Source organism: Anopheles gambiae, chromosome 2 (genome assembly GCF_943734735.2).
Source record: "Anopheles gambiae chromosome 2, idAnoGambNW_F1_1, whole genome shotgun sequence".
Lineage (NCBI taxonomy): Eukaryota > Metazoa > Arthropoda > Insecta > Diptera > Culicidae > Anopheles > Anopheles gambiae.
The window spans coordinates 28,942,893-28,969,588 of NC_064601.1; the positions used below are offsets into that span (position 1 = coordinate 28,942,893).

Consider the following 26,696-nt stretch of genomic DNA (forward strand, 5'->3'; position numbering starts at 1 on the left):
TACATCGCCAGAGTTGTCCAGCGTTGAATGCGAGTGGCATCCAGTGTGCAGCATAATGTCAACAATGATCTGTCAAAAGTTGAAGCTCGTTGTGTAACTAAAGTTGTTTCGATATTTCTCTAGAAACCGGAGCTGCCGAAAAGAAATGATGAAATTAGATTAATCTACAGACAGGAAAAACAACCTTCCTACCTCCGACAAATCCTTCGTAAATCCAGCCGCACGTCTGTTAAACAGAAACGCACGCGAAGCGCAAACGAACGAGCGCAACATGGCAAAGTACATTGCACAGATCATTGTGCTCGGTGGCCAAATCATTGGAAAGGCGTTCACGCGGGCCCTCAAGCAGGAGATAGCAGCATCGCAAGAAGCGGCCAAGCGAGCGGGCGGTGGACAGAAGGGACAAAATCGTGCCGCAGCCAACCTGAGGACGGGTAAGCTGGGTGATCTTTAACGCGCGGGATCCGCCATCCCAGCACGCCACTAACACGTGTTTTCGTACCGGCAGGAATGACGCTGGAAGAGGCACAACAAATCCTCAACGTAACGAAGCTCGACCCAGAGGAGGTGCAGAAAAACTACGATCATCTGTTCAGCGTGAACGATAAATCGAAGGGTGGCTCGTTCTACCTACAGTCGAAAGTGTTCCGCGCAAAAGAGCGAATAGATCAGGAGCTGAAGGAGGCTAAGCCACCGGAAGGAGAGAAAACAGACACCGGCACAGGGAAACCTGGTGAAGCGGCACAGTAATCAAACTGGGTTGTCTTTAAGGATTGCTGTTAAAATGATAAGTAAACGTGTTTATTTAGTGCACCTACAAACGGGACAATGATCTTCGGTTATTGTTGCTCTTGTGAGAAATCATCCCACCAAATCGTCAAGATCGTCTTCGGACTCCTCCAGTGATTTTAGCAACTTGTCATCCTGCACTGCTAGGTCGAGCTTTTGTTGATTGATTTCAGCTGTGCTGCACGTAGCCACATCCAACAGTGGATCTGGCTTCACCATCTTGGCGGTTGTTGTTTCTACACTAAGCTGTGCATCGCGCGATTTGATCTGCAATTCTTCCACCTGTGCAAAGAATCATTTTCACGATTAAATGTATTCCAACGGTCATTTAAGATGTGGTGCATTGTGGCAATCCTTACCACCAGCTGGTTCAGTTCGTGATTGATCTTATCGATCATTGATTGCAGCATTGTTTCGGCCTTCTTCAGCTGTCTTTGTTCTTTTATCAGCGATGAATACTGCGATGAAGAATTTTGCATCTTTTATCGATTGAAATTACGCAGTCCGCTCCTAAATTGTTGGTTCATGCTGGTTTGTTTGTATCAGCTCCCTGCACAACAGCATGAATGGTAAACAAACGGTCAGTTGACAGCCGCAGTGTTGCCAGACTGGCAGAACCGTGAGTGAAATTTAAACAAGCAGGGAAAAGTTCGTTTGCAATTCGAGAAAATATTGATTTAATTAACGATGTGAAATTGGAAATTACTGTCAAAATTGGCATCCCTAAACATTCTCAAGGCTTTAAATACGATATTTGAAATGGTAGAACTTGGAACGGTAGCTTGGGAATATGTTTCTCAAAATAAATTGGTAGTCTTCTAATGATTTCACACGGTAATTTACGATTCATACAAAATGTAGTAAGTTTCTAACAACTACACTAACACATACACATTCCAGGATGTTCCGTTGCGCGCTTTTGCCGGATATCTAGATGTCGGAGTTGCACTGCGCCTGTCTGTACATGGACATGGACGCTACGCGGATACAATATTTGACAGCAAGTCTTCGAACAGGACCTTCGGCCAGAGTCGCCCAATCGTCCTGTGTCACCGCGTAGCATATCCTTTTTTGCGGTGCCGTGAAATGATAAGTTTTGAAATAGCACGAAAACCGCATTCCCCATTGCCAGTGATAAAGTAAACCATGGTTGGCCTAGCAACGGACGATATGGTCGTGCGGACGCAACAGCACCAGCAGCCGTCGCCAAACCGACATTTAGGCTGTGGCCAGAGTGAGTTTCCCGTGTTTATCCCGCCGAGAAAACGGCAAACAGGAAAGAAGACAAACCATGGCAATCATATCGATCACATCGTGAACATACAGGTAAGAGGACATGTGAAATTCAAAAGTACGAATGTGCGTTCGGCAGCTTGAATAGCGTCCCCGTCGTTTGGGTGGGTCATTTTCTTGTTGCTTTTGTTATTGTCACGAATATCCTTTCTTTGACATGGTCGTAGTATTGGTGCGAATGTTTTGACGCGTACGATTGACTGTATGGCTGTGTGAGTGTGTTTAGCAAGCAGGATGTTTTGTTTTGATGTCCATTTTGCCGGTTGGAGGGACCTGCTTGGGGGCTCGGTTTGGATATCTGCACACACATACAACAGTAAATTGTCCTTCCTTGCAGGGTACCCGTAAAGAGTGGGATCTAACACCGGAACGAGAAGACTGTCGAAGAAACAAGCGCTGGAACAGTGAGGAGATCATCGAAATCAGCTCCACCGGCAAAGGGGGCCCGATCGCGAACGGCACCAACGAGGACGAGGACGATCTGAACGAGCTGCAGCACTTTCATCCGCTCAAGGACAGCTCCACCGTGACGCCGAGCAGCATCTCGGAGAGCAGCCTCGACCGGAAGTCGAGCAAGTCGGCCGAACTGCTTACCGGCGGCAGTGGCAAGCGCTCCAAAAAGCGGGTCAACATTCGCACCGATCTGGACGAAATAGGACGGCGTCGGTCACCGTCGGCCATCTGCAACTACGAGGATCTGGAGTCGGGTGAGACGAGCGTACTGAACGCCGAGCTCGACCAGCACAGCCTGGAGCGGTACAACACGAACCGCTCGTACGCTTCCTCCACCGATAACTATCTGACGATGACGGGCACGATCAAGCGTGGCCGCAAGAAGGGCCAATCGATCGATGTGCAGCTAAACATTTCGCGCGAAGAGCTGGAGCAAATCAGCAAACAGGCGCTGGCCGTACATGGCGAGTCTAGTCGCAGCGAACGAAGCTGCTGCACGCTGCGCACGGGAGTTCACATCCTGCTGCTGTCGCTCGTCTGTCTGCCGTTCGTGACGCTAACGACCGGGATCTACTCCTTCTACATGGGCACCGTCACCTGGTACAACATGTTCACGTACTTCAACGAGGAGCGATCGTACTGCCACAAGCTGCTCATGTCGCCGCTGCTCATTCTGGCCTACCCGCTCGGCATCGTGCTGTGTACGGTGGGGCTCGCGCTGTACGCTGGCATCCGGCAGATCAGTTTCCACTTTCGGGCTTGGCTGAACGAGATCGCCGACATCGAGAAAGGGTTCTACGGTTGGCTGTGCTCGTTTCTGCACCTGTCCGACTGCAGCCCGTACGAGGTGGTCATTCTGACCGACATCTGCCCTGCTAATCCTGCGCCCGGCGGAACGGCAGATCGGTCTACCGATGGGTCGATCCCGACCGGTGTGCGGGTCCATCCGAGCGATGGCCGGCTGCAGGGTGAGTCGACACAAATCAATTCTTCCACCGAGGAGCTTTCGGTTTGAATGGAAGCCGGTATAAGTGGTAAGTCGTAACGGTGTGTTTATGTGTTTAAGCTCTTTCATTTCTCGATAAAGTGTTTGAATGTGCGTAATTTGATAAGCAGCAGCAGTAGCACGTGTTTGCTCTGTAGGGTATTTTTGGAAACAAAGGAACAGTTTAAAAAAGACGATACTTTTTTTACAAACCAACAACTAAACACACATCATAAGCATTGTGACTAAAAGTGGTTAAACGGTAGTGTAGTGTACTTGCTCTGCGCACTTTGCTAGTCATTACAGGGCCAAACTCTTCCCATAAAGTACTTTATCTTATGCGCTCGGCTACACTGTCAGGCAGCAAGAAGCAAAATGTTCCCTCACCCTTTAGTCCCAATTTCGTAGTAAAAGGTGCGAGGGACCAAACTCTTCTCACGAGAAAACGAGGGCACGTGTAGCGAAAAACAAAAAGTCCATAAAACCCTAAAAAGTACGTGTTACGACGCTTTTCTCGCCCAACTGCCGAACGAATGTGTTCTATTGCTTCACTAACGAACTATACATATGTTAGGTAGCTTTCTGCGCTAGCTTTCAATTTAGTTGTTAAATGTAAAAGTAAAATCTCGATCAAATTAAAACAAAAAAAAATCAAAAAAACAAGAAAACAAAATTAAACCAAAAAAGCCCGAAATGGTTCTTCTAAAATGAAACGGTTTTTTGGTAATTTAAGCAACAAATTTAAAGCGATACCGTATCAAACCGAATACTGTGAGACTGTGTAGCTCAAATTGAGGATGCGTATCAAGCTAAAATCAAACCATATTTAATACCAAATGATAAGACTTTACATACACCGGCATAACGGTGCAATACGGCATCTACATATATAGATCGTTGCGTGAATGAGTGCGCTAGCGTATATAAATAATTTAAAAAAAAAACGACGTGTTACTCAATGCTAGGGTACATTGAGCGAAAATATGCATTATAATAATGTATTCATATAAGCAATGAAGGTATTCATTATAACAAAAAAAAAAACAAATCCATCTCAATTTTCTTTTACGACAACACCAGAAAACAGAAAGAAGAATGGTTTAGAAGTCAAGTCCAATACCCGGATTGGATGATTTTATATATATTTGCTTGCAAAAAATATGTTGTTCGTAGCTCTCAACATACATCTCTGTAGTCACACTGGCTCTGTAATTAACACGCGCGTCTCGTCCACTGGTTTACTCCGAACCTTCCTTCTGAAGACACAACGAATCTCGGTTTTCCCGTTTTCATGGTTTAATTCCTACCTAAGACGTCTCACATCCAGCATACCCCCCATACCACACGCAGCATAAATTATCAAAAAAAAAACGAAAAAAAAAACATCCACAGGCATTGGTTTTATATTACAACGGCTCAATTTCGCTACATAATCCTGGCTAGTTCGCGATTCCGTAGTTCCCATTCTTTTCTATCCCTTTTTTGATTGGCAATCACAGTGTGTGTGTAGTATGTAGGTGTTATAGTGTTAATATAAATATATGTATATTAGATGCATAGTTAATGAGTCTACCATTTCCGCCCTCCAGCGTGTATCTTCGCCCTTTTCGGACCGAGACTACTCCCTCTGTTCACCCTGCCCAATCCGTTAAACCTTACGGCGGTGGTAGTGTGGTGGTAGTGGTAGCTCTTATCATTTTTTATTCCTCCCCCCCCCCCCTCCCGTTGCTTACGTTCTTTCCCTCGTTTCGCGCGAACAATAATCGTATTTATGTATAACGTTAACATCTTTTTGAACATCCCACCAAGTCTCTTGCAAAACAATGCGCAACGATTGTTTGTGATCGTACAATACCGAAACAACGATCCACCGGCCGCCTTATCGCACGTCCGACTGTGGCCGGTCGGGTAGGCAGGAGTAGAAAAGAATGTACGCTGCGCTCGCTTGCACATCCGACGCATCGATGCTGGACACGTTGTAATCGTCGAACTTGAACCATCTGCAGACAAGGGGGACGGTATTAGCAATTTGAAATGCTCGATGAGCGATATAAGCCTTACTTTTGATGTATATTGTTCAGGCAGAATGCCGTGTAGTGGCCGCTCTCCATCGAGCCGTAGTGGTTGGAAACACCGTACAGATGGTACCGGAACGTGGTGAGCCGCTTGTTCCGGTTCACCTCGGTGCGGGCCAGGTAGCGCGTCATGTTCAGCTCGCTGAGCGGAAACTTGACGAGCGTTTGCTTCTTCCGGTACACCGTCGCCATCGTGTCCGGGTCGGCGTAGAAGCGCTTGAAGTGCACCACCAGTATCGACGGTAGCCGGGAGATGTCCAGCTTTTTGATCGCGTCCTGATTGCTCTTACACTTTGGACAGTGCCAGCCGCGCACCTCCTCGCCGTTGAAGTACATGTCGAGGCAATTCTGTGGCGGACAGACGATGGAATGGAAAGAGACAGAGATTGTGCTTTAGCAATGCTGGGGATGGGGACGCACTGCAAAACTGCTTCTTCCCTTACCTCCAGGTAGCAGATGTTTGAATCTTGCGGCAGCTCCAGGCTGAGATTCGAGAACGATTCGTAGGTGGCACTTTCCTTGTGGCACCGGGTGCACTTGACCGTACTTTTGATCTGCCCGTAGAACAGTTCCGAGATGTAGCTGTCCTTGCCCTTGAAATGCTCTATCCATGCCTTTTCCGACGGGGGTAGCTGATCGAGGCTGGATGATATCTGTACCGCGGGGCGGGAAGGGAAATGGATGTGTGTGTGTGTGTTTGTGTGTGTGTGTGTGTGTGTGTGTGTGTGTGTGTGTGTGTGTGTGTGTGTGTGTGTGTGTGTGTGTGTGTGTGTGTGTGTGTGTGTGTGTGTGTGTGTGTGTGTGTGTGTGTGTGTGTGTGTGTGTGTGTGTGTGTGTGTGTGTGTGTGTGTGTGTGTGTGTGTGTGTGTGTGTGTGTGTGTGTGTGTGTGTGTGTGTGTGTGTGTGTGTGTGTGTGTGTGTGTGTGTGTGTGTGTGTGTGTGTGTGTGTGTGTGTGTGTGTTATTAAAACTGGTCCATTTGTTTTCCTTCTCGTTGACCCGTTAACGCGCTTACCTGCATCTGTTTCGTCTGCAGATCGGAATGTAGCCAATCCATGAGGATTGTGAGAAACTCGTGTGAATCCTGCTGCTCGATGCCCCCGAACTGTCGCTCGTACTGTCCAACGACGTACTGGAGGGGGAAAGAGGGGAACAATAAGAAAACGATTAGCTTGCAAAACCTTACTCCCAGCGCGCACGAGAGAGAGAGAGAGAGAGAGCCTTTCCTTCGCCCTGTAACAGTACACCGCGCCTAACCAGATTATGATGATGCCGTGTACATACACTGGATAAGCTAGCGATTAATTTAACACGCTAACTTGACAAATCCGCTAACCCTATCAAAGGACGTTTCGTTGTGCCAAAGCAATCAAGTACATCAACGACATTTCATAAAACTGTCCACACTTCTCATCTTCCCGCGAAACGCTCCCTCCTTTCGCGACCGTACATTATGCCGTAAATAATTTATTCTACTCCAAATCCAACCCCACCCGAATACACGAACACGTGCTCGTGTAACCACAGTGGGTAAGCTAATTACTCCCTATTACTACAGGCTTTCTCGCGACCCAGCGGCAAGCATTTTTCGTTTGCATCATGCTAAATTAAACAAAACACGAACCACCACCACCTGTCGGCTTACCTAGAAGCTTACCGGTGCCAGCAGCAGAAACTTACCCGCAAATTTTTGCTTGCAATACACTTGTACTGCCCCGTCCACAGTGCCTTGATGACGGCGGCCACCTCTTCCCCAATCTTGCCCTGCGTTTTGTTGTTGCTGCAACATCAAAAAAAGGGACAAGAATTTAAATAAAAGCCAGAAAAAAACAACTACGCAACCGTGCAGCGCCGTTTACCGAGCGCTTACATCATGCGCGGACCGGGGGGGGAGAAAATCCTTTCCCGATACCATATGAGTATAAGCAGTAAGTAGGAAGCTGTCAATCATACTCACCGGTTGAGGTGCATCTTGAACGACGGATCGTGGAAGAATTCGTTGAGAAAGTGCGTATTGCTGAGGCACTGCAGTATGCTGTTCATGTAGCAGGTGTTGCCTAAATTCTTCAACCCGGTCAGACCGCGTCCCTGTGAGAGAGAGAGAGAGAGAGAGAGAGAGAGAGAGAGAGAGAGAGAGAGAGAGAGAGAGAGAGAGCGAAAGCGTGTTTTTTAGTATATAATATGATATAAAAGGACGTACAAGACAAATACATGAACCATACAGTATACAGTTGATTTCATTTTTAAGTGCACAGGCACAAAATGCAGTTTAGTGCCGGCACAAAAGGACGCCTGGGGCACGGAGCGCAAGACAACTTGTAATCCGCTCACAAACACACACACACATACACACGTATGGCGCGCTTTTCTCAACCGAAGGCACGCTCTGTGTTGGTGGTAATTGAATTAAACTATTAGAACAAAAATAATTTCCTTATTCAAAACAAGCAAATTCCTTTTCTGCCTTTCGCTTGAAAGCGAAGCGTGTAATTGGCCACACGCTGTGTTGAGTAATAGCGATCGATCGCGGTTTCTTACTTTTGAACGCCAGAACACCAAAGTCGTGCATTTGGCTAGAGACTGCTAGCCCTTTTTCGGCCTTTCAGTATATGTATTTTTTCTACAAACTATTTTAACCCCTTTAATAAACCCCTTCACTCATCTGCCGACACTAACCTCCTCCACGGAGGCTAAAATAAAGTATCATATGGATAAACGGTAATGAACTTTCGTCTCGATCCGCTAAATCGCCAGCAAGAGAACACTTAAGGAAAGCGCTCAACAACAAACAACAACAAAACAAGAAAAGAATCAATTACTGCCATTAATTTCACTCTTTCCAGTGCTTTTGCCGGGCCCTTCGCTTGCCCATCGAGAAAGCATTTCGTGCAACGTTCGATATAGCCAGCGGTTCATTGTTATGGAAATTTCATCCCCACACCTCAACCCCGTTTGTTGTGTGCCAGAGAGCCTTATCGAATAACACACATCTGCAACACACACACACACAAATACACACGCACGACGTCCTGGCGTGTTATCGTGCCGACGGAAAAGACGGGAAAACAGGAAAAACAAATGCCAGAACACACACGCTTCCCAGGGCAGCCGGCAAAACTTGCATCCTTTGTGGCAACCTATCCCTCCAGGCCCTTGTGTGTGTGTGTGTGTGAGTTCTTAGCTAGTTTATTTTCTTCTTCTTCTGGCTGTTGTTGCTGTTGGTCATCCATCTTTACCAGCCGCACCCGGACAATGGACCAAATGGTGGTTTGGGAAAAGGGGAAAGAGAAAGTGAACCAAAAATATCACATCCCGATCCAATCTATCCACAACCCAGTGGCACAAACAAATGGGGCCAGTGACGCCAGTATAAACCCCCTCCCCCCTCTCCCCATTCCCCATGTCACCAGCAAACATTCGCGATGAAGCCGGTACAGTTCTCTCGGCACACCGCAGAAAATGATTGGAATCGGTAAACGAGTCAAACGCTTCGCCAGCCGCTGTAGGTGGTAGGTGGTACCAACTTCTTCACTCAGGGCAGCAAGGAGCGTTCCACTATCCCTCCAGGTAGGCCGACGCTCGCACACGTCAGTCATCATCGCGGCTGTCGTTTGCATGCTCTGCTTTGCCCTCACACTATTAAAAATAGTTTACTGAAGAAATTGGTGAATAATTAAAGCGTTCTCCTACTTCCTTCGCGGGAAGGCGCAGCGTCTGTTTTGAAGAATTGCTTCCCGCCGGGCATAACCCTTCGCGTAGTACCGTACAAACGTCATTCGGGGGTGGTTCAACGGCTTCCAAATCCACCCGGAACCGGGTGAAAATGGCAGCCCTTACACAAGCACAACCGTCACCGCATCGAAGTAGGCACGAACCCGACGACTTCGCCTGTTCATATACTGAAATAGCAAAACACGGGCAGTTACCGGCCAGACCGTTGGGCCTCTAACAGATGGTCATTTTCCGGTCATTATGTAGTTTTCCTTTCTTGTCCTTTTCTATGTGACATTACAATCCCTTTCACTTGGTATGGCTTTATTTCTGCAATGTTCTGTAAATAATTTCCGCGCCAAGCGCATTGCAAAACCAACACCGGAACATTTGGAGGAAGAGTGCAAAAAGGATGCTTACAAATTATTAATTCCCCCCCCTGCAGCTTACGCACGCACGGCTCACTGACTATGCTAATTAATGCTCGCTGGCACTCAGGCAACGAGCGAAAGCCACGGCAGCGAGTGTGGATGTCCTTCACCTCCACGCGGTGGCCTCACCGAAGGACCAGTGGGACGCACTCTGCCCCAAAGCAAGAGCAACTAGACGAGGGAATAAGGGAAGGGTGATAAAAACGAAACTTAATTTTCTCTTCACGTGCCACTGTCACGCTATGGCGCGAAGTTCCGAATTGTTCGCGCGGGTCAGATGATGTAGGGTGTGAGTGTGTGATAAAGTTTACCACTCCCGGTTAATTTCTAAGCAATCAACACGAACGAACGAACGAACCGGAGTGGTTTGGAAGAGCCCGCCAACCTCCTTCCCCACACCCAGACAGTACAAAGCTTGAAAGCTCCAACACGGGCAACAGTTATTTGTGTATAAAGAATGTTCATTTAGTAACATTTTTTTGTTTTTTTTGTTGTATCAGAATGTGTTATTTCTTAGTTCCTTTGTACCACATTACCTTTTTGTACGGGATGAGCTGATGGTAGTGTGGAAGCTTTATTTTATATCCCGCGACAACGACCATCTTGCCGTCCGGTTTTGAGGAGCTGCCAAACGTTGCTGTTGAACAGTTCGAAAGACTTCTTTTCCCTGTATGAGCGTTTGTGTGTCCTTCTCTTAAGGACTTCTAAAGACACTATGTGTTTCTCTGTGTATTTTCTAGTGTCCCTGAATCGGACTGGCACAGATAACTGTTCCGAGCTTTTCCTTTGTTTCTAACAACACCGTCTAGCAGCGCTTCCGTTGGCCGGTACGGTGCTGTATCTGCTGCTTTGGCACTTGAGGTGTTCGTCGCCGTGAATGGTCTGTCGTTTCGTTGTCGCCCTTCCTGCTGTGCTGCTCTTTTGCTGGAGTGCACCACGTCGTTTTGTGGCTAATTTCAAGCACAAATCCGATGGCAAGCCGGATGCGTTCGGGGAACGCGCTAAACTCAAACAACGATCGACGTCCGCACCAGTTCTCATTGCCGTCGTGCAAGCGTTGCAAACGGATCGCGGCAGATATGCGGAGGTCTGGCAGAGATGTGTTGTGGCTGACGGTATTTCGTAAAATCGCTCAATCTAGTTCCACACTCACACAAGGCACACACGCGCTTAATAGGTTAATTATTCCGTGCTATAATCCTTCCCGATTTTTTTAAGGGGTTTAGCTCGATCGATTGTGGTTGGGTTCGATATCACAGACGAGACGTGCAGACGACTACTAACCAATATTTACCCACAGAGCGTCCAATTAGGCAAACGTCAATAGTATTCAACCCGTCGTCGTCATTGCCGTTTTTTTCACCTTTTGTTTGTGTAGTTTTAATACATTTAAGCTCGCATACACACACACACACACGCGCAAACTCCAATCCACTATTGATTTCAGTCGCGCGAGGAGGACCCAAAATCACAAACAAAACACGGGATGCTCTTCACCTTCCCACAGCCTACTACTACTACTACTACCACCTTTCCCAAAGGCGCAAACGGAACCGCAGAGCGTTAATGAAGAAAGCACCAACAACGAAATAGCTTTCGCCACGGGAATGGAGTTTTCCGCGCGAAAGAATTTGATTTCCTTCCACCCGAACCGTCGTCAACCGCAACCGGGAACGGGGCGCTCCACTAAAGGGGACAAACAAAGGCTGGCACGGTAACAATATTCAAGCGGAGACACACACACACAAGCGCACACGTAGTCAAACGGCGACAAATAGTCAAACGTTGTGGTATTTTGAACTTCCCAAAGTTCGGGCTTCTGTGGGCTAGAGCTGTGCTCTGTGCGCGTTGGCACACGGGACTCGTGGGTACGTTTCACCACCGGTGTCCAGGGACGAACTGTCCTGCCTGAAACAGTCACAAACGTTCCGGCATACGCGAACTACTGCTACTTCGATGGAATGTGGCCGCGTAGCTAAGGACTGCCGATTTGACGAGAGCGTCGAGAGGGAGAGAATAGTGACAAGAACGTCTCACGTTTGGATGTCTCTTTCGCTCTCTCTCTCTCTCTCTCTCTCTCTCTCTATTTTCCAACGTCCTGGAACGGTAGACAGCGCTAATTGGCGAGAATCAGCACAGAACACGAACGCACCCGACACATGGCAAAACAAGCCATTGCCATGGCGAGGAGAGAAAAAGAGAGGGCAGGCGACGCCAGTAAAGCCGGTAAACAAGCCGCGCTAAAGCCCGGTGAATGTTACGGCCAAGGGTTTCTACACCGATGTGTGTGAGGGTGCTAGAACGAACGAAATGGATGGAAAGTAGACGTAAAACAGGACAGAAGGACCTCAAACCACACTGTGGAATGCTGCTCAAAAAACCGAACGTACGGCAGCGCAACGTGTTCTGGACACAAGCTCACCCCATTTCCGGGAGGGGGGAGGTAAAGGTAAAGCCGCCATTTAGCGTTTGCTGTTCCAGTCGATACACGTGGTCAGCGTAAAAAGCGCGTGGCTAATTCCTATACACATTCCACCGCATACCTCCCACCACCACCACCACCATCGTTCTTGCCTGTCTAGCACAATGATTCGAGGGCTCGTGGGCTTACCGGCAACAGATTTATATGCACCAGTCTACGTGTGTGACACTGCAGACATGTGTGTTTTTGTTGTTGTACACGTACGCGCCACAACTACGCCTGAACTAATTTTCTCGCTTGCCGTTGTTTGTGATGCAGTTTAGGTACCGTTTTTTTTTCTCGCAATAAACCAATAAACAGCCCTTTCTTGTGTACTGCTATTCCAATATACTGTCATTTAAGGGTTGTACGCTTCAAAGGAAAGTTTTGAGCCACGTTTTGCGTCAACAACTGGGCGCCTCCATTGACGCGCGAACCGCGGAACACGCAAATATGATATCCTTCGAAAAAGGCTCTAAAAGGGATGGAAACCGTATTGAAATGCGCTTCCTGGACTGGGGGAAAAATAACGCACCTATAAACGCGACAAAAAGCATATGAGGAAGTTAAGAGGGAAGGTTTCGTGTGCCTTCTCGATGGATCCACCTGGTAGGAGGAGGATGGGATGCTGTCGATTGGGGGGAATGGAGAGGAAGGATGAGAAGCGAAGTGAAATGTCGCATTGAGCCAGTCAACCACCATGGCAATTGCATGACAATTTGCTCGTCTACATCTGCAATGCATCACCAATACCATGCCGTTCGGTTACGCTTTCGGCGCATCACAATTATGCTCTCTATTATTTCCCATCCTTTCCGTGTCAGTGTGTGTTGGCGTCGCCTACGGCCGTGTGGGAAGGAGGGTCAAATATCACCACATTACTACCAAAAGATGGCTATGTATTGGTGGAAAATAACATCCGAAGAGTAGAGACATCCGCTCTGTTCAAAAGGACGGAGGTGGCGTTACGTTCTTGGCGTAAAAGTTTGTTATTGATTTGGTTTAATAGGGAACAGCAGTTGCGGATGAAATGCCACCGCTTTAGGGGAAAGTTGGCATACAATAGGCACTCTGGAGACAACAAAAAAAAAAAATCGCGTCGTTCTGGTTATTATTAGCATTTCGCTGAAATGTGATACAGAAGACACGCGACGAATACTTCCCAGATGCTTAAGATCCACTTGACAAATGGATGTTGTTTGCTCTCTTGTTCGCGGTAAACACTTCAGCAAGATTAGAATTTAATAATATTTCTTAGATTCGTGCTTTCTTGGAACAGTTGGGTTTAATTTTAGCTTCCTTCGCCATTCGGGAGAAAATGGTCCAACCTTGTGCGTGCATTGAAACGAGCTAAGGTCAAGGACATTTCCAATCAATTACTTTCCTCCCTTACTTAGGAACTTGTAAAACACTGTTTTAGCTGTTGTTACGTCAGTGTCCGTTTTTTTAGCATTTTTGTCCGTTTTCAAATGATAATGAGACGATCCGCTCTTCTTTTCGCGAAACAGTTCTTTTGTAGAAACCGAAAGTTCAAACAGAGACATTCTTTTGTCACCTGTTTCTTGTACTTTCAGCACGTTGCGTGCATGAAACGCCACATATGCGCATACGTCACATCATAATCCACAGCCGCGGTCACGTTCTAAACAACGCTACCGAAGTAACGCAACCAGACACACACACACACACACAGCGATAGTAAAAACATTTGGGTTTGGAAATCATACAAACGCAAACCCCTCACCACCATGGTGCCCCGTATGAGGTAAGAAAAAGCCCTCATTCTACTCACCACACTCCCGTACACTGGGGCAAAGTCGCGCTGCACCACGTCCAGATCCCGCGTACGCACGTTGTGATTATGATCCGCCAGCGGTTTCGCGGACCGGTCAAACAGGGGCATCCGGGCGGGCGTCGCATTGCTGGCGTACGGGCCGGACCGCTGGTCGTCTTCCGGGTAAGCCCGCTTTACCGGCTCGGGCACGTTGTTCTCCTTAAGATGCCGCTTCTGTTCACGGGCCAGCGCAAGCTTCGTTTCACGCTCGCGCGCCAACCGTTGGCATTTCTCCTCCAGCTCGCGCTGTTCCCGCTCCTTGTCGCGCAGCCTGCGGAAAGGGAAGCACATACGCAAGCGCATAAGTTAACTGTGGCAGGTGAAGAGACGGAAAGGAACACGAAAGGACACTAATTGCGTCAACGTACCGGCGTTCGTACGCTTCCCGCTCGAGTTGCTCCGCCTGCTCGGAGGAAATTTGTTCACCACGTTCCTTCTGCTCCTGCTCCAGCTGCTTGTAACTTTGCTCCTCCTCGAGAATGCGTGCTTTCTCTGCTTCCTAACGAAATAAAAAAAAGCAATGAGTTTCGTCAACACAACTGCCACCACCAAGATGGAAAGAGATTGATGCGTACGTAATCGCGCTGCCGGTCCTTTAGCTGCATCACTTCGTACAGGAGCGATTCTTGCGTTTCGTCCAGCCCCGGCTCGAGCGGTTGCTGCTGCTCTAGGTTTTTCAGCTCCGTTTCCGTGTTGATAATTTCCAGCGCATTCTGCTTCGATTTGTCCAGTATCTGCTCGTGCTCGACTAGTATGTCTTCCAGCGGTTTTTTGCGCGCCTCGTACAGGGTGACTGCCGCCACCTTGCTGTTACGATCGATCGTTGGCTTAAAGCCGGGCTTGGTGAAACTTTCCTCCTTCATCGGTATATCGCTAATGTTGGGATATTCAATATCGTCTGGAAAGGACATATTTATATTAGGTTTGCTGTTTCGATTCATTTGCTAGCTAACCGCCATACCTATATTATCACCCATGGCGTCCAACACCGTCGGTGGCCGATAGGAGGGATTCGTACAGCTTGCCGGGTAGTGCAGCACGAAGCTTTCGTATCCACCATCCAGTCGAATGATTTTCGTGTCCTCAATGTCCTGATCGTACTGTTTCAGGGGCGAAAAGCGGGTAAACAAACATTAAATATTGGCAACAAGCAATCACATGGCACTACAGAAAGAAACACCATTACATGACAAAGCGTGTAGTTCAAGATGTACAGCGGTGTATCCTTCACCGGTACGCCGGACGTGTTCCAGTCCATCAGTACGACCTGCTCCTTCACCATCCGGTTCGACCAGAGCGTGCGCGATTCCGGCGGCAGGGCGTGATTTATCTTGCCCGCCGTCATACCCGCCACGAGCAGATGCTCCGGCACGTTCACGAGATAGGCGTACCGCAGGTGCGACGCTTCGTAGTCCTTCGCCGGACGGCAGTCCATGATCAGCATGCTGACCCGGCTATCGTTTATCATGGCGTGCAGTTCCGTCGCGGTGACGGATTGCTTTTGCCCGGAAGCGATCGGCACAACTATCGGCGCCTCCTTTCCCACCACCGGTTGCCTTCCGTTGCTGGCCCGCTCCAGTTCTACCGCCCGGGACAGGGTCGCGGATCCACCCCGCTGTCGGGCACGCTCCTCGTACCGGGCCTCCAGACTGTTTTTTAGCTTGCTCAACTTCTCGAAGATGCGATTAAAGTCGGACTGCGTGCCCAGCAGCCGCGTGATCGCTTCCTTCTTCCGCGCATAGTCCTTGTTCTTCCGTATGACCTGCACCAGGTTGATCAGCTTCATGTAGCCCACGTATGCCAGCTCTTCATCCCGCTTGATGTAGTTTTCGTCGCACTGCTCCATCAGCTTCCGGGCCGACCGGCAGATAATATCGATCTCCCGGTCCTTTATGTCGGGCGGTAGCTTCATGTACAGCTTCTCCAAATCGTCGAACCGCTCGCCCAAGTACAGCTGCTTCGGATGGTTCATGATGGTTGCGGTGGTGGCCGATTTAGCATAATTTTCTTACACCAGCGTGAATCATCGATTACCGTTGCGGGTGTTGTGGGTGGTTTTGTCGACTGGCGGATAGTTACAGCGTATTACAACAGTAAATTTATCTTCCGAAAGTGAAACTTTTCACGGATTTCACCCAAAACTGATAACACACAGGTGCCGTGTTTTTGTTCGCATCACGCAAACTTTTTTTTGTTGAGGACCGGAGCTGTCAAAATACCAATAACGTCAGGGGGACATCTACTCGAGCTGGTTGTACAAAATAAAGCATAAAAATGAGATGAAAAGGATTAAACAATTGCAGTTAAATTAAAATAACACCGCAGAAAGATGCAATTAAATTAAGAATTGATTGTTTCCCAAAGAATTTGTATTGGATGAGAACAATGAGTGTATGCTACCGTTCGCAGCTGCATATCAATCCAACCCTGCGTGAAATGTCACAACCCCAGTTCAGCCCTGTCACGATCCGTCATCGACGTGCAGTTATTTACTGTTTACCAAAATATAATTTTCCGTCTACGGAGCGATGAGTGACGAAAAGATCCACTGAATTGCTGTGTCCATTCTCGAATTTTACCAAAGGAGTCAGCAGACGAAGTAGTAAGAAACTCATCGACAGCGACACACATAGCGCAGGAATGAAGTACGCTACGTCACCTACGCCATCCCGGAGCAACAGCTCGCTGCTGGGGATGTCTTCCAGAACGGCATCGCCACTGCCCGCACCGGCCAACTATCGCGATTGCATGAGCGCCACAACGAAAAGCTACAAATACCTGCGGCGTTTCATCAAATTCGACCAAATGGACTTTGAGTATGCAATGTGGCAGATGGTGTACCTATTCATCGCACCGAAGAAAGTCTATCGCAACTTCAACTACCGCAAACGTGAGCAATTTCGCTGCGCCGTTTTGGGCCGTTTGGGATCCACTTCTAATCGGTTATTGTTTCCCTCTTGCAGAAACCAAATCACAATTTGCTCGAGATGATCCAGCCTTCCTGGTGTTGCTAGTGGGTTGCCTTTGTGGTATGTTGTTATCAACGGGAGGAAGCTTTCCATTTCGTACTAACCACTGCCCCATTGTCCGCTTTCAGTCACGTCAATTGGGTTCGCGTGGGTGTTAAGCTTAGGGTTTCTGCAGACGATCCTGTTCACACTGTACGTCGTGTTTGTTGACTGCATATTCTGCGGCATGATCGTGGCCACGCTGCTTTGGGTGATTGCGAATCGCTACTTTCGCGATCGAAACAGCGACTTCGACATGGAGTGGGGCTACGCGTTCGATGTGCATTTGAATGCGTTCTTCCCGCCCCTGATACTGCTGCATTTCATACAGCTGTTCTTCTACCATCCGCTAATTAGCAGGGACTGGTTCATATCAACGTTCATCGGCAACACCATTTGGCTGTTGGCGCTCGGATACTACATCTATATCACTTTCCTGGGATATAATGGTACGTGTGTAAGGGTGAGGATGGTTAGGCGGCTACTAACATCATTTCGTTATACTTTCAGTTGTCCCGTCGCTGAAAAATACGCGAATAATTCTCGTAACACTACCGCTTCTGTGTTTGTTCTACGTCGTGACGTTAATTATAGGATGGAATTTGAGTGTGTCCCTGATGTACTACTATCACTATCGAGTGTTGTAAACAATAAAGTTCCATACTTACAAGGCTGTTGCGCATTACGATATTATAAGAAGCGTGTGGCGATGATTGTTGGTTGGTGGTAGTGATCACTGTTAAGAGAAGGGTTAAGCAAGAGAAATAATTCAATTATAATACAGTAGAATGTACCATAGCCATACTTAGGTATCCTACAGTAGATATATTAAGCGTAATACAATAGAAATATGTGCATATTCTGAAAATATTTCATACAACGGTTAGCGTTTACGGAGACAGTTTCTGTAAATTGTGTTTAGGTTATACGACACTTTATTTAATCTACCTTTTTTCAGCAAAAGTGACTAGAAGACGGTGAGTCTAAGATCCATAACTAACAGAACATCGAAACAAAAAAAACTCAATAAAACCATAATATTTGAATACATGCTCCACATTCGATCGCATCTGTCAAATTTGCTTTATGACACGTGATATGGCCTAACCCGACCTTCTATCCCTACTGTCAAGCACCAGCTGTCAGCGAAAGGACACAAACGAACGCGCGAGCGAAACAGAAAGCCACCCCTTTCACCGTGCGCACGAAAGGGAACACCATTACAACGCACCCCGAATCGGGCAGACAAAAAAAAGGAATTCGCCATTTTAAAAAGTCTATCACTTGCTGCTGCTGGTACTACTGCTGCTGCTGCTGCTCCGATTGCTCCCTGCAGTATCGGATACGGAAAGTGTCGGACGAAGGTGGAGTGTGTGTGTGAGTGGGGGTAAAGCAGAACGAACCACAGAATTGCATCGTCCAATTTTCCGCTGTGCTGGTTTCCGAGCGCCTGTTCCGCAACATGGTGTAACTGAGAAAGATCGTCGTTCCTGTGCTCTTGCGACCCCGCCGTACACACAGCCCACCCCCCGGATGCGGGTGTGCGTGAGTGAGTGGGAGAGGATGCTGGAGCAAGTGCAGACATTCGCCTAGAATTGAGAAAGTTTGCATCGTGGGTGAGGTGGGGAGTGGGGCCCGCCAGGGGTGGCGTTAGTGTAGTGCAGGAAGTGAAAATCGAAATAACAGAACCCCGCCGCCGCCGCCGCTTTGCTAGAAACTTGCTTGTGTGTGAAAGGGGCAAAGAGGGAGTGCTTTCTTCTGCTACGGTAAAAGAACCTGTTCTGCGTGTGTGTATGTGTGTGGAGTTGTGTGCGGCTTGTTGATGCAATTGTGTTACACCAAACTCACAACCCCCCCCCCCCCCCCCCCACCCCAAACGTTCACGGAAATGCAAACCACAGCCAGGGAGGTAAAAGTAATGGTTTTGTTGCATTTCGACACCTTTACACCTTTTACCTACCCCTCCGGTAAGGTGGTCCCCGCAGTGCTACAAAAAGCGGTTCGGCGGTAGAAAAGAAAACAACAACAAAGCAACTCAACTCTATTACCTCACATCCGGAAGAGACCTAGAAGGACCTTGCTACACAGGAATACGGAGCGGTCGAAGCGCTTTGTAGCGACTCAGTGATCGATGGCTTAAATCTTTAAAAAGTAAAAGCATTACTAAGACAACGGGTGAAGAACCTTACCGCAGGGGCCTACTGTGTGAGTTGCGAATCTCGGCAAACGCATTGGTGCGCGTGTGTGTGTGTGTGTGTGTGTGTGTGTGTGTGTGTGTGTGTGTGTGTGTGTGTGTGTGTGTGTGTGTGTGTGTGTGTGACTCATTTTAGAAAAGAAAGCCGCAGCAAAAAGGAGTTCACATAATGAAACCCACGCGAAGAGCAGAGTGGAATCGAAAAAAAAAATGTAGCAAGAGGAAGAGAAGCCAGTGACTTTCCCTCCGAAGAAGTCCGCCCGTTCTTCGTAGCGGCGGTCCCTGTGCGGGGGGTGAAAATTGAATTTTTGCCAGTGTGGTTGGGCATCAAGTTGGGCAAGCAGCAGGCAAGATGTGTTGCCGTGTTGCTTGTCGATGGACGTGTTTGTGCATCCTCTACCCGTAGTAACTGCAATGCTCCATTGGAACCATTAGGAAGTAGCAAAATTTTCCTTCGTTTTCCTACTCCTAGGGGTGGTTTTGGCGAATTGAACGTACGCCCGTGTGTGTGTGTGTGTGTGTGTGTGGGAGCGTGCATACAAGCGCGTGCGTCCTCGCGGCTGTGTGCGTGTTGGAAGCGTACACAGAATTGTCAAACCTTCCGTCTTTTGACAGAGATTTGTTGGTGTTTTGTTTCCCTCTCGTTACCCGCATGTCTTCTGCCGCGGTGGGGTTTTGTAGTAAAACAGTGCATAATCAACACTAACAACAGCGCGCTTCGACTGTTGGCTCCCCCCGGGCGGGGATGATGGGAGGCGCGACATGGCGGGTTACCTTGCCGGGACGGGAAACTTTCTCCAACCCCAAAACGGGCGGGCAGAACGGTGGTGTGTCCGGTCAGGGTTACACGAGTAAGCAGTTTGTTTTGTTGTGTCTCGGTGCGGAGTTTAGAAGAAAACTGTGCAACGGTGCAACGGTATGATGCATTTCCTGTTTTCGGAATGCATGCTGGGAGGGGGGAAAAAGGGGTGAAACGGCGGCAAAGTAACGGAGCTGCATCTAGTAGAAGATGGACAATCTAGTGACCGTAGCCATTCAGTGTGGGTTGGTGCGTGGAGCAAGTGTAACGTGCTTTCGGAAGGGTTCACTTCCACGTTCAAGCTCTATGGTCATTGTAATTGATGTTATCTATCTCTTGAGCAGGCAAAAAGCAGAATTAAAAAATTGTATGTGTGCACAGCAGGAAGTGATTACATGTGCAAGTGCAATCCTCCAAGTGTGAACTAAACGCTTCCGTTAGTGATTAAAAAGCAAAACAAAAATAGCAGCTACAGGAACATCTCCACCCGGGTAGACGGCACCGTCACGGTTCAGCAAAGTGGATACTAAAAGCAACCTGGGTCTTTCCCAGGATTTTGAAAGGATGGTCGGGCTGACGGGTGGATCGCATCTCTATGCGGCCGGCATACCGGCGGCCGCACAGGAAAGTACGTACTGTGCTCCCATTCGCATACACATTCTGCCGTGCCTAATGAAAACCCCGCTCTCCGCTCTCTTCTTTCAGTCGTCCGCGACATGGCAGCGATGCCAACGGCTGCCCCGACCAGTGCGGACGCCTGCCTGAGCATCGTCCACTCGCTGATGTGCCACAGGCAGGGAGGCGAGAGCGAAGGCTTCTCCAAGCGCGCAATCGAGTCGCTGGTGAAGAAGCTGAAGGAGAAGCGGGACGAGCTGGATTCGCTCATCACGGCCATCACGACGAACGGCGCACATCCGAGCAAGTGCGTCACGATACAACGCACGCTCGATGGTCGCTTGCAGGTGAGTTACGAAGGGTAGGCCGCGAAAAGCATCTTCTCTCTCTGGCATTACAACCGCGTGCTGTTTTGGTGTATTGTCGCAGGTCGCCGGACGCAAAGGATTCCCACACGTGATCTACGCCCGCATCTGGCGCTGGCCCGATCTGCACAAGAACGAGCTCAAGCACGTCAAGTTCTGCCAGTTTGCGTTCGATCTGAAGTGTGACTCGGTGTGCGTTAATCCGTACCACTACGAGCGTGTCGTGTCGCCCGGAATCGGTAGGGTTTGCACAGCTGCTAGCGAGTGATTCGTACACCGTGCAGAGAGCGCTCATTGATGTGCTTTGTTGTTGATTTTGTAGATCTTTCGGGGCTCACGCTGCAGTCCGGTCCGAGCCGGCTCATCAAGGACGAGTACACACCGGGCTCGGTCGTCGGGGGCGGTATGGACATCGATGGCAATGAAATCGGCACCATACAGCACCATCCCTCGATGGTGGCGAGTGGTGCATACGGCACCATGTCAATGCATCCGCAAGTGCCCGGTAAGCAGAGGAGTCTTCCTCCCGATTGCTAGCAGTCGTTTTAGTTCCCGATTAAGTTGATTTATTTATTCGTTTTGTTTTTGTTTCTTTTTTGTTTTGCTTTTTTTCTCTTCTGTTCTGTAACGCGTCAACCGACCCACTCCGTTGTTGTTTGCGGCCCTTTCCAAAGACCCATCACAGTTGGGCAGCTTGTATGGAGCTAGCAGCGGTCCACGGCCGATACCGAAGCTAGAGTCCGCCGACCCGTCCCGAAATAGTGGCCCGAGCAGCTGGATGAGCGGTGCCGGCAGCGTCGGTGGGCCTTCGTCCGCTGCGGCTGCCATGCTGTCGGCCTCGTCCGGCGGCCAGCAGCAGCACGCTCGTTTGTCTTCTTCATTACCGCTTTGTAAGCGCTTTTGTTTTACTTTATCTTTACTTACAAAGCTAGGATCTAGGTGATCTAGGTACATGTACAGATAACTAATTGTTTTCTTTTTTTTAAATAATTTTAGCATCCGTCATCGGTGGTCCGCCCGGGATGGTGAACAATGGTTTGCGAGCGCCACCGAGCTCACAGCAACAGCCACAGCAGCAACCGTCACAGCAGCCACAGCCTTCATCACAGTCCAACGCCCAGCTTACGAACGGTGGCAGCAACGGTCTGCTGGGCAGCTCCAGCCAAGCAGGCGGAAGCGGCGGCTCCAGTGGCGGCGGATTGCTCGGTACGGACGGGTCGCAGTACTACACCAGTGCGGCCGACCCGTCGATGGGAAACGATCCACAAACGGGTATGGGCGGTCCGGCCAGCATGTCCGGATCGCTTTCGGCCACCTCGCCCGTCTCGCCCCATCTGCAGCAGAACGGATACGTATCCGCTAGCAACGGCCAGTCGGCACAGGCCGGTGGTCCCGCCGGTGGGCAAGCGCAACCGAGCCAATCGGCCGCCCAACAGTACCAGCCACAACAGCAGCAGCAGCAACAACAGCAACAACAGCCACAGTCGCAACAACAACAACAGCAGCAGCAACAACAACAGCAGCAGAGCGGCTCTGCGACCTGGTCCGGTTCGAATACGCTGAACTACACGCAATCGATACAGCCACCGGCACACGCTAGCGGCTCGCATCAGCAGCAAGCGTCGCAACAGCAGTCACAGTACTGGCCCCACGGTTCCGGCGGTTCGTCCAGCGCCGTTGTGGCGCCGTCTGGTGCCAGTGTCGGCAACGCGACCGGCGGACAGCTGGCCGGTGAGTTGCCCGGTCAGCAGCGGCTGCTGTCGCGCCAGCCCGCACCCGAGTACTGGTGCTCGGTGGCCTACTTTGAGCTGGACACCCAGGTGGGCGAAATGTTTAAAGTGCCCTCTAACCGCCCGAACGTCACCATCGATGGGTATGTGGATCCGTCCGGTGGCAATCGCTTCTGTCTCGGTGCGCTTAGCAATGTGCACCGAACGGAACAGAGCGAAAAGGCAAGGTAAGCATGGGAAGGGGAGGTGAGGAGGCACTGAATAGCATTGACTAACACTGTTCGCGTGTTTGCAGGCTACATATTGGGAAAGGTGTACAGCTGGATCTGCGCGGCGAAGGGGACGTCTGGCTGCGGTGTCTCAGTGACCATTCAGTATTCGTACAGAGCTACTACCTCGACCGGGAGGCGGGCCGAACGCCAGGCGATGCCGTACACAAAATCTATCCCGGAGCGTGCATAAAGGTCGGTTGACGCTATCCAACGCAATTGATCGATGGCGGTATTTGCTTCTACCGAACGTGTCTAATATACTGTTTCTTTACATTTCTCTTCTCTTTCTCTTATGCAACAGGTATTTGACTTGCGACAGTGTCATTTGCAGATGCAATCCCTCGCCAACTGTGCCCAGAAAGCGGCCCAGATGCAGGCCGCTGTTGTGGCAGGCGTATCAGCCGTTGGAGCTCCTAGAAGTATGCATACTACGAGTGATAGCGTACAAATATAGATAGGCAAGGTTCTACTAATCACTCTTTCCCTGCTCGGCTTTAGGTCTTTCCGCGGCGGCTGGCATCGGGGTGGACGATTTGCGACGCCTCTGCATCTTGCGATTGTCGTTCGTGAAGGGTTGGGGCCCCGACTATCCCCGACAGTCGATCAAAGAAACGCCCTGCTGGGTCGAGGTGCATCTGCACCGGGCCCTGCAGCTGCTGGACGAGGTGCTGCATCAGATGCCGATCGATGGGCCGCGAGCAATCGAGTAAAACCAACCGAGCGCGCAACAGATCGGTTTGCGGGGTCAGCGACGGACAGGACATTGCTACACATTGCTGTCCCCAAGGGAGGAAAAAAAAACAACAAATGCCCTAGGCGTTATGGCGCAGGTAAGAGGTAAAGGTAAGATCCTAGTACCCCTTTAATGTGACACCAGCGACAGGAATGATACCACCCTCGAGATACATACGATGGCAAATCGTAGAAGGGAAGGAACGTGCGTGCGTGGCTGAACCGTTGAAGGTACAATAGACTATGTAAATATAGGTGCGGACCTAGTTTTGGGTTTGCAGGAGGGCGACCGATGGGTGACGACGGCAATGCGTGGGTGGTTTCGTAGTGTGTACAAGTGTGATTCTAATATGACAAAGATTTAGTTTGATAAGATATAGCATGCGCGACATGCGAAATGCGTGTGCACTTCCGTGTGCACACCGGTACAGGAGGTGACACTCGACTAGCGGATAGAGTAGAACGACTACAATACCTTAGGGCGCGTGAAGGTGATGCAGCGTTATTGAAACCCCTTCTCATGTATACTAATGTTTGGTAAAGTTGAAAACAGCTGAAATGATGATATATGTATGATACAGTCAACTCGAACGAAGCGCAAATGCAAAACTATCTGGAGAAGTTTTCCATCGATTCGTAAATAGCAACACACAACAGAGTGTAGCAAACTGGTGGATGTGCAACTCCGGCATAATGACACCTGGTATGCTCCTGCTAATAGGAGCGCCCAGAAAGGAAAACAAAATGGAAATCCTAAAGACGCATAAGGTAGATTGCACGTTGCCTCGAAATGCCGATAAAAGTAACACAGTATGTTTAAACAGCAGAACACACTGCCTCCGACCGATGGCGCGTGAGCTGATGATAGGTAACAAGCAAGAAAAAACAGGAAACACAACTTTGCAAACAAAACAATGTAACAATTGCATCAAGCACTAACGTTAAATGAGCGATATTTACTATCTGACAGAAACGAAAAGCATAATGTAGAAGGCGAAAGGACAAAACTAAAACACTACAAACGGAAACAACCTACAAAAATGTTCTACCTCTAATTGAAGAAGAAGGAAAAAAGTATGTAAAACAAACATTGAGCTCCTGTTGGTGGACAATGCTATCCAGATTGATTGAATTTATTGCTACCTGTCTGAGGTCAAAGGTTGAATTATAGATGGGATGTTGACAGAAAAGGGCTTTCACAGAGTGATCCTGTGGTACCGTGTTCTAGCTCCATTCTTCTTAACTTCTTCTCCATGCTACGTTGAACAAAAAAGAGTGAAGAAGATTGTGGGATATGAATAAATTCGTAAACTAGTTTTCGGCGAACAAAAAACCGATTCTTTGTGCAAGGTTTTCATTTTAAACGATTTGCACAAAAAGTTGTTTGTTTTGTGTGTTTTACATACGTTCGCCGTAGTGATTGTTACAGGCAGAGCCTACAGCCGAATGTTCTGCCATTTCAATGAGAGAATTGTAAACATGACCCAACCAGCTAAGAAGCAGCCCGGAATGAGGCGATCTCATTATGCAGCTCAATATGTCTTTTTTGTGCCATCTATCTTCTGTTTTGCATGTTGCCTCTTTTTCAGTAGTTTGTTGAAGTTATGAACTAGTTTAACTAGTTCTGTTTTATTATATGTTGCTACAAACATGCTTTCACTTTTCTGTTGAACGATCGTATGTTTTTTTTTTTATATATATATTGTCCTTCAAAATTGAAAAAAAGGTCCGGTCAACGAACTGCTTTCGTTTGTGAATGCTAAATCGATTGGTGCATTGGGAAGCATGATAAAATGAAAGAAGGAAGGGAAAGGTGATGAGAATAGAAGGCTAACGTGTCGAGCCAATGGATATGTTAAACGAAACAAAAGTAGAAATAACATCGTTACGATCGTTCGGAAGCCCCTAAGTGCAATGAATCCAACTTTAAGAAAGGAAGAAAAATGGTAATAAAATCAAACGTTGCTAAAAATGTAACTATTATGGTGAAGTTGACATACAGAACAACAAAACAGAAAACACACGTGCCCTTGACAAGTGGTAGTCAAAAATACACAACAAACACATAAAGATTCTTCTTTGCATAGCGAGCATCAATTAGTTTACAAACGATAATGGCCTGGATGGCAAACGGAATAGTTTCCATATTATTTTGTTTCAAAGGATCACATTTTCTTCCAAAGATATACCCAGCTACTACATGCATGGTGAGAGCACCGCTAGCCCACTAACTTGAAAACTACTTGTGCCTTTATCTGTTTGCCGTTTTGCCGATCTAGTTCTGCAGTGGTAGTCGAAGAAATGTTTACAGCATTTTCATGGAATAGTTCTTTTACAAGTGTTATTGTTTTGTTGCAAGCCACAATTGTTGGTCGCTATAATTGTAACACGATTGTAATACACGTTTAGTTTGTCACGTTAGAGTGAATATTTTGTGTCGCTTTTGTTCGGCTGTGATGGCTTTTGTTTTGAGGAGGTTATTAGTTTCTTATTTTGAAGCTATTTCTGCTCACGATCAAATGGTTTTAACTGAAGACGTCTTGTTTGATACAAGTTTTACGCAACTATGATCGAAGAATCTACACGCTAAACACCTACCCAAACAGAAGGAGCTCAATTCGAAAGAGAGAAGTAGCGACGTGACCTGGCACAAAATGTAGCGGAAAAGCAGAAACGCAGAGTAAAAAAAAAACCAACCCGATGCATCGATCATCATAAAACATAAACGACGATAAGCCGATTTAGAAGAAAAAGGAAAGTCACAAAAAGTTTGCAGATTGACGATTGAGGAATGATTGAGTATAAGAAACAAACTATATACTTTATAGATTTATCCCTATTACGAAGTGTAAATGAGTTGCATCATTTTATGAATAAAAAGCAGATCCACTATTTTTAAGTAAATACAAAACACACACACACATAGAGCACGCTTCCAAAAAGCGCGAAC

At 48.2% G+C, this 26,696-nt stretch overlaps 6 protein-coding genes across 17 annotated transcripts; 4 read left to right on the plus strand and 2 right to left on the minus strand.

Moving 5' to 3' along the window:
* The first annotated feature begins 15 nt into the window (after positions 1 to 15).
* On the plus strand, positions 16 to 821 carry LOC11175691 (mitochondrial import inner membrane translocase subunit Tim16). The gene is made up of 2 exons (XM_003436253.2): positions 16 to 434; positions 509 to 821. Exons 1-2 carry the CDS (start codon positions 272 to 274, stop codon positions 748 to 750), a joined length of 405 nt encoding a protein of 134 aa, XP_003436301.1. The 5' UTR covers positions 16 to 271; the 3' UTR covers positions 751 to 821.
* On the minus strand, positions 774 to 1,379 carry LOC11175947 (uncharacterized). Its single transcript, XM_003436254.2, has 2 exons — positions 1,149 to 1,379; positions 774 to 1,071 (listed from the first exon to the last, which is right to left on the minus strand). Exons 1-2 carry the CDS (start codon positions 1,266 to 1,268, stop codon positions 862 to 864), a joined length of 330 nt encoding a protein of 109 aa, XP_003436302.1. The 5' UTR covers positions 1,269 to 1,379; the 3' UTR covers positions 774 to 861.
* A 279-nt stretch (positions 1,380 to 1,658) lies between these two features.
* LOC1273063 (transmembrane protein 169) lies at positions 1,659 to 4,571 on the plus strand. The gene is made up of 2 exons (XM_312006.6): positions 1,659 to 2,115; positions 2,420 to 4,571. Exons 1-2 carry the CDS (start codon positions 1,936 to 1,938, stop codon positions 3,548 to 3,550), a joined length of 1,311 nt encoding a protein of 436 aa, XP_312006.5. The 5' UTR covers positions 1,659 to 1,935; the 3' UTR covers positions 3,551 to 4,571.
* Positions 4,572 to 4,619: 48 nt separating this feature from the next.
* On the minus strand, positions 4,620 to 16,238 carry LOC1273061 (ubiquitin carboxyl-terminal hydrolase 8). 2 transcript variants are annotated; one of them, XM_061642139.1, is made up of 11 exons: positions 15,218 to 16,238; positions 14,993 to 15,131; positions 14,607 to 14,929; positions 14,400 to 14,530; positions 13,990 to 14,302; positions 7,552 to 7,682; positions 7,275 to 7,374; positions 6,610 to 6,726; positions 6,039 to 6,248; positions 5,582 to 5,943; positions 4,620 to 5,520 (listed from the first exon to the last, which is right to left on the minus strand). In XM_061642139.1, exons 1-11 carry the CDS (start codon positions 16,001 to 16,003, stop codon positions 5,400 to 5,402), a joined length of 2,733 nt encoding a protein of 910 aa, XP_061498123.1. In that variant the 5' UTR covers positions 16,004 to 16,238; the 3' UTR covers positions 4,620 to 5,399. The 2 variants fall into 2 exon arrangements, with proteins under 2 accessions (XP_061498123.1, XP_061498124.1); XM_061642140.1 differs by lacking the exons at positions 13,990 to 14,302; positions 14,400 to 14,530; positions 14,607 to 14,929; positions 14,993 to 15,131; positions 15,218 to 16,238 and adding an exon at positions 10,273 to 13,803.
* A 236-nt stretch (positions 16,239 to 16,474) lies between these two features.
* LOC1273059 (protein unc-50 homolog) lies at positions 16,475 to 18,098 on the plus strand. 2 transcript variants are annotated; one of them, XM_312002.4, is made up of 4 exons: positions 16,475 to 16,921; positions 16,995 to 17,060; positions 17,129 to 17,488; positions 17,550 to 17,709. In XM_312002.4, exons 1-4 carry the CDS (start codon positions 16,672 to 16,674, stop codon positions 17,684 to 17,686), a joined length of 813 nt encoding a protein of 270 aa, XP_312002.3. In that variant the 5' UTR covers positions 16,475 to 16,671; the 3' UTR covers positions 17,687 to 17,709. The 2 variants fall into 2 exon arrangements, with proteins under 2 accessions (XP_312002.3, XP_061498137.1); XM_061642153.1 differs by having other exon boundaries at positions 16,481 to 16,921; positions 17,129 to 18,098.
* A 70-nt stretch (positions 18,099 to 18,168) lies between these two features.
* Positions 18,169 to 26,657, plus strand: LOC1273058 (mothers against decapentaplegic homolog 4). 10 transcript variants are annotated; one of them, XM_061642142.1, is made up of 10 exons: positions 18,169 to 18,403; positions 20,377 to 20,660; positions 20,738 to 20,994; positions 21,077 to 21,251; positions 21,335 to 21,517; positions 21,687 to 21,902; positions 22,009 to 22,969; positions 23,038 to 23,206; positions 23,316 to 23,433; positions 23,513 to 26,657. In XM_061642142.1, exons 2-10 carry the CDS (start codon positions 20,597 to 20,599, stop codon positions 23,722 to 23,724), a joined length of 2,355 nt encoding a protein of 784 aa, XP_061498126.1. In that variant the 5' UTR covers positions 18,169 to 18,403; positions 20,377 to 20,596; the 3' UTR covers positions 23,725 to 26,657. The 10 variants fall into 10 exon arrangements, with proteins under 10 accessions (XP_061498126.1, XP_061498127.1, XP_061498128.1 ...); XM_061642143.1 differs by having other exon boundaries at positions 18,200 to 18,805; XM_061642144.1 differs by having other exon boundaries at positions 18,200 to 18,588.
* The last annotated feature ends 39 nt before the right edge of the window (positions 26,658 to 26,696 follow it).

What these genes read in the sequence shown, in the direction of transcription:
- LOC11175691 (XM_003436253.2), top strand. Translation starts at nt 272, where the DNA reads ATGGCAAAGTACATTGCACAGATCATTGTGCTCGGTGGCCAAATCATT. An exon ending in CGCAGCCAACCTGAGGACGG is followed by an intron (nt 435 to 508) that starts GTAAGCTGGGTG and finishes TCGTACCGGCAG; the next exon opens with GAATGACGCTGGAAGAGGCA.
- LOC11175947 (XM_003436254.2), bottom strand. Translation starts at nt 1,268, where the DNA reads ATGCAAAATTCTTCATCGCAGTATTCATCGCTGATAAAAGAACAAAGA. An exon ending in ACGAACTGAACCAGCTGGTG is followed by an intron (nt 1,072 to 1,148) that starts GTAAGGATTGCC and finishes TTCTTTGCACAG; the next exon opens with GTGGAAGAATTGCAGATCAA.
- LOC1273063 (XM_312006.6), top strand. Translation starts at nt 1,936, where the DNA reads ATGGTTGGCCTAGCAACGGACGATATGGTCGTGCGGACGCAACAGCAC. An exon ending in ATCACATCGTGAACATACAG is followed by an intron (nt 2,116 to 2,419) that starts GTAAGAGGACAT and finishes CCTTCCTTGCAG; the next exon opens with GGTACCCGTAAAGAGTGGGA.
- LOC1273061 (XM_061642139.1), bottom strand. Translation starts at nt 16,003, where the DNA reads ATGAACCATCCGAAGCAGCTGTACTTGGGCGAGCGGTTCGACGATTTG. An exon ending in CCCCAGTGTACGGGAGTGTG is followed by an intron (nt 7,683 to 13,989) that starts GTGAGTAGAATG and finishes TCTCTCTCACAG; the next exon opens with GGACGCGGTCTGACCGGGTT. An exon ending in CAAACATCTGCTACCTGGAG is followed by an intron (nt 5,944 to 6,038) that starts GTAAGGGAAGAA and finishes TGTCCGCCACAG; the next exon opens with AATTGCCTCGACATGTACTT.
- LOC1273059 (XM_061642153.1), top strand. Translation starts at nt 16,672, where the DNA reads ATGAAGTACGCTACGTCACCTACGCCATCCCGGAGCAACAGCTCGCTG. An exon ending in CAACTTCAACTACCGCAAAC is followed by an intron (nt 16,922 to 16,994) that starts GTGAGCAATTTC and finishes TCCCTCTTGCAG; the next exon opens with AAACCAAATCACAATTTGCT. An exon ending in GCTAGTGGGTTGCCTTTGTG is followed by an intron (nt 17,061 to 17,128) that starts GTATGTTGTTAT and finishes GTCCGCTTTCAG; the next exon opens with TCACGTCAATTGGGTTCGCG.
- LOC1273058 (XM_061642142.1), top strand. Translation starts at nt 20,597, where the DNA reads ATGGTCGGGCTGACGGGTGGATCGCATCTCTATGCGGCCGGCATACCG. An exon ending in CGCTCGATGGTCGCTTGCAG is followed by an intron (nt 20,995 to 21,076) that starts GTGAGTTACGAA and finishes GTATTGTCGCAG; the next exon opens with GTCGCCGGACGCAAAGGATT. An exon ending in GAACAGAGCGAAAAGGCAAG is followed by an intron (nt 22,970 to 23,037) that starts GTAAGCATGGGA and finishes GCGTGTTTGCAG; the next exon opens with GCTACATATTGGGAAAGGTG.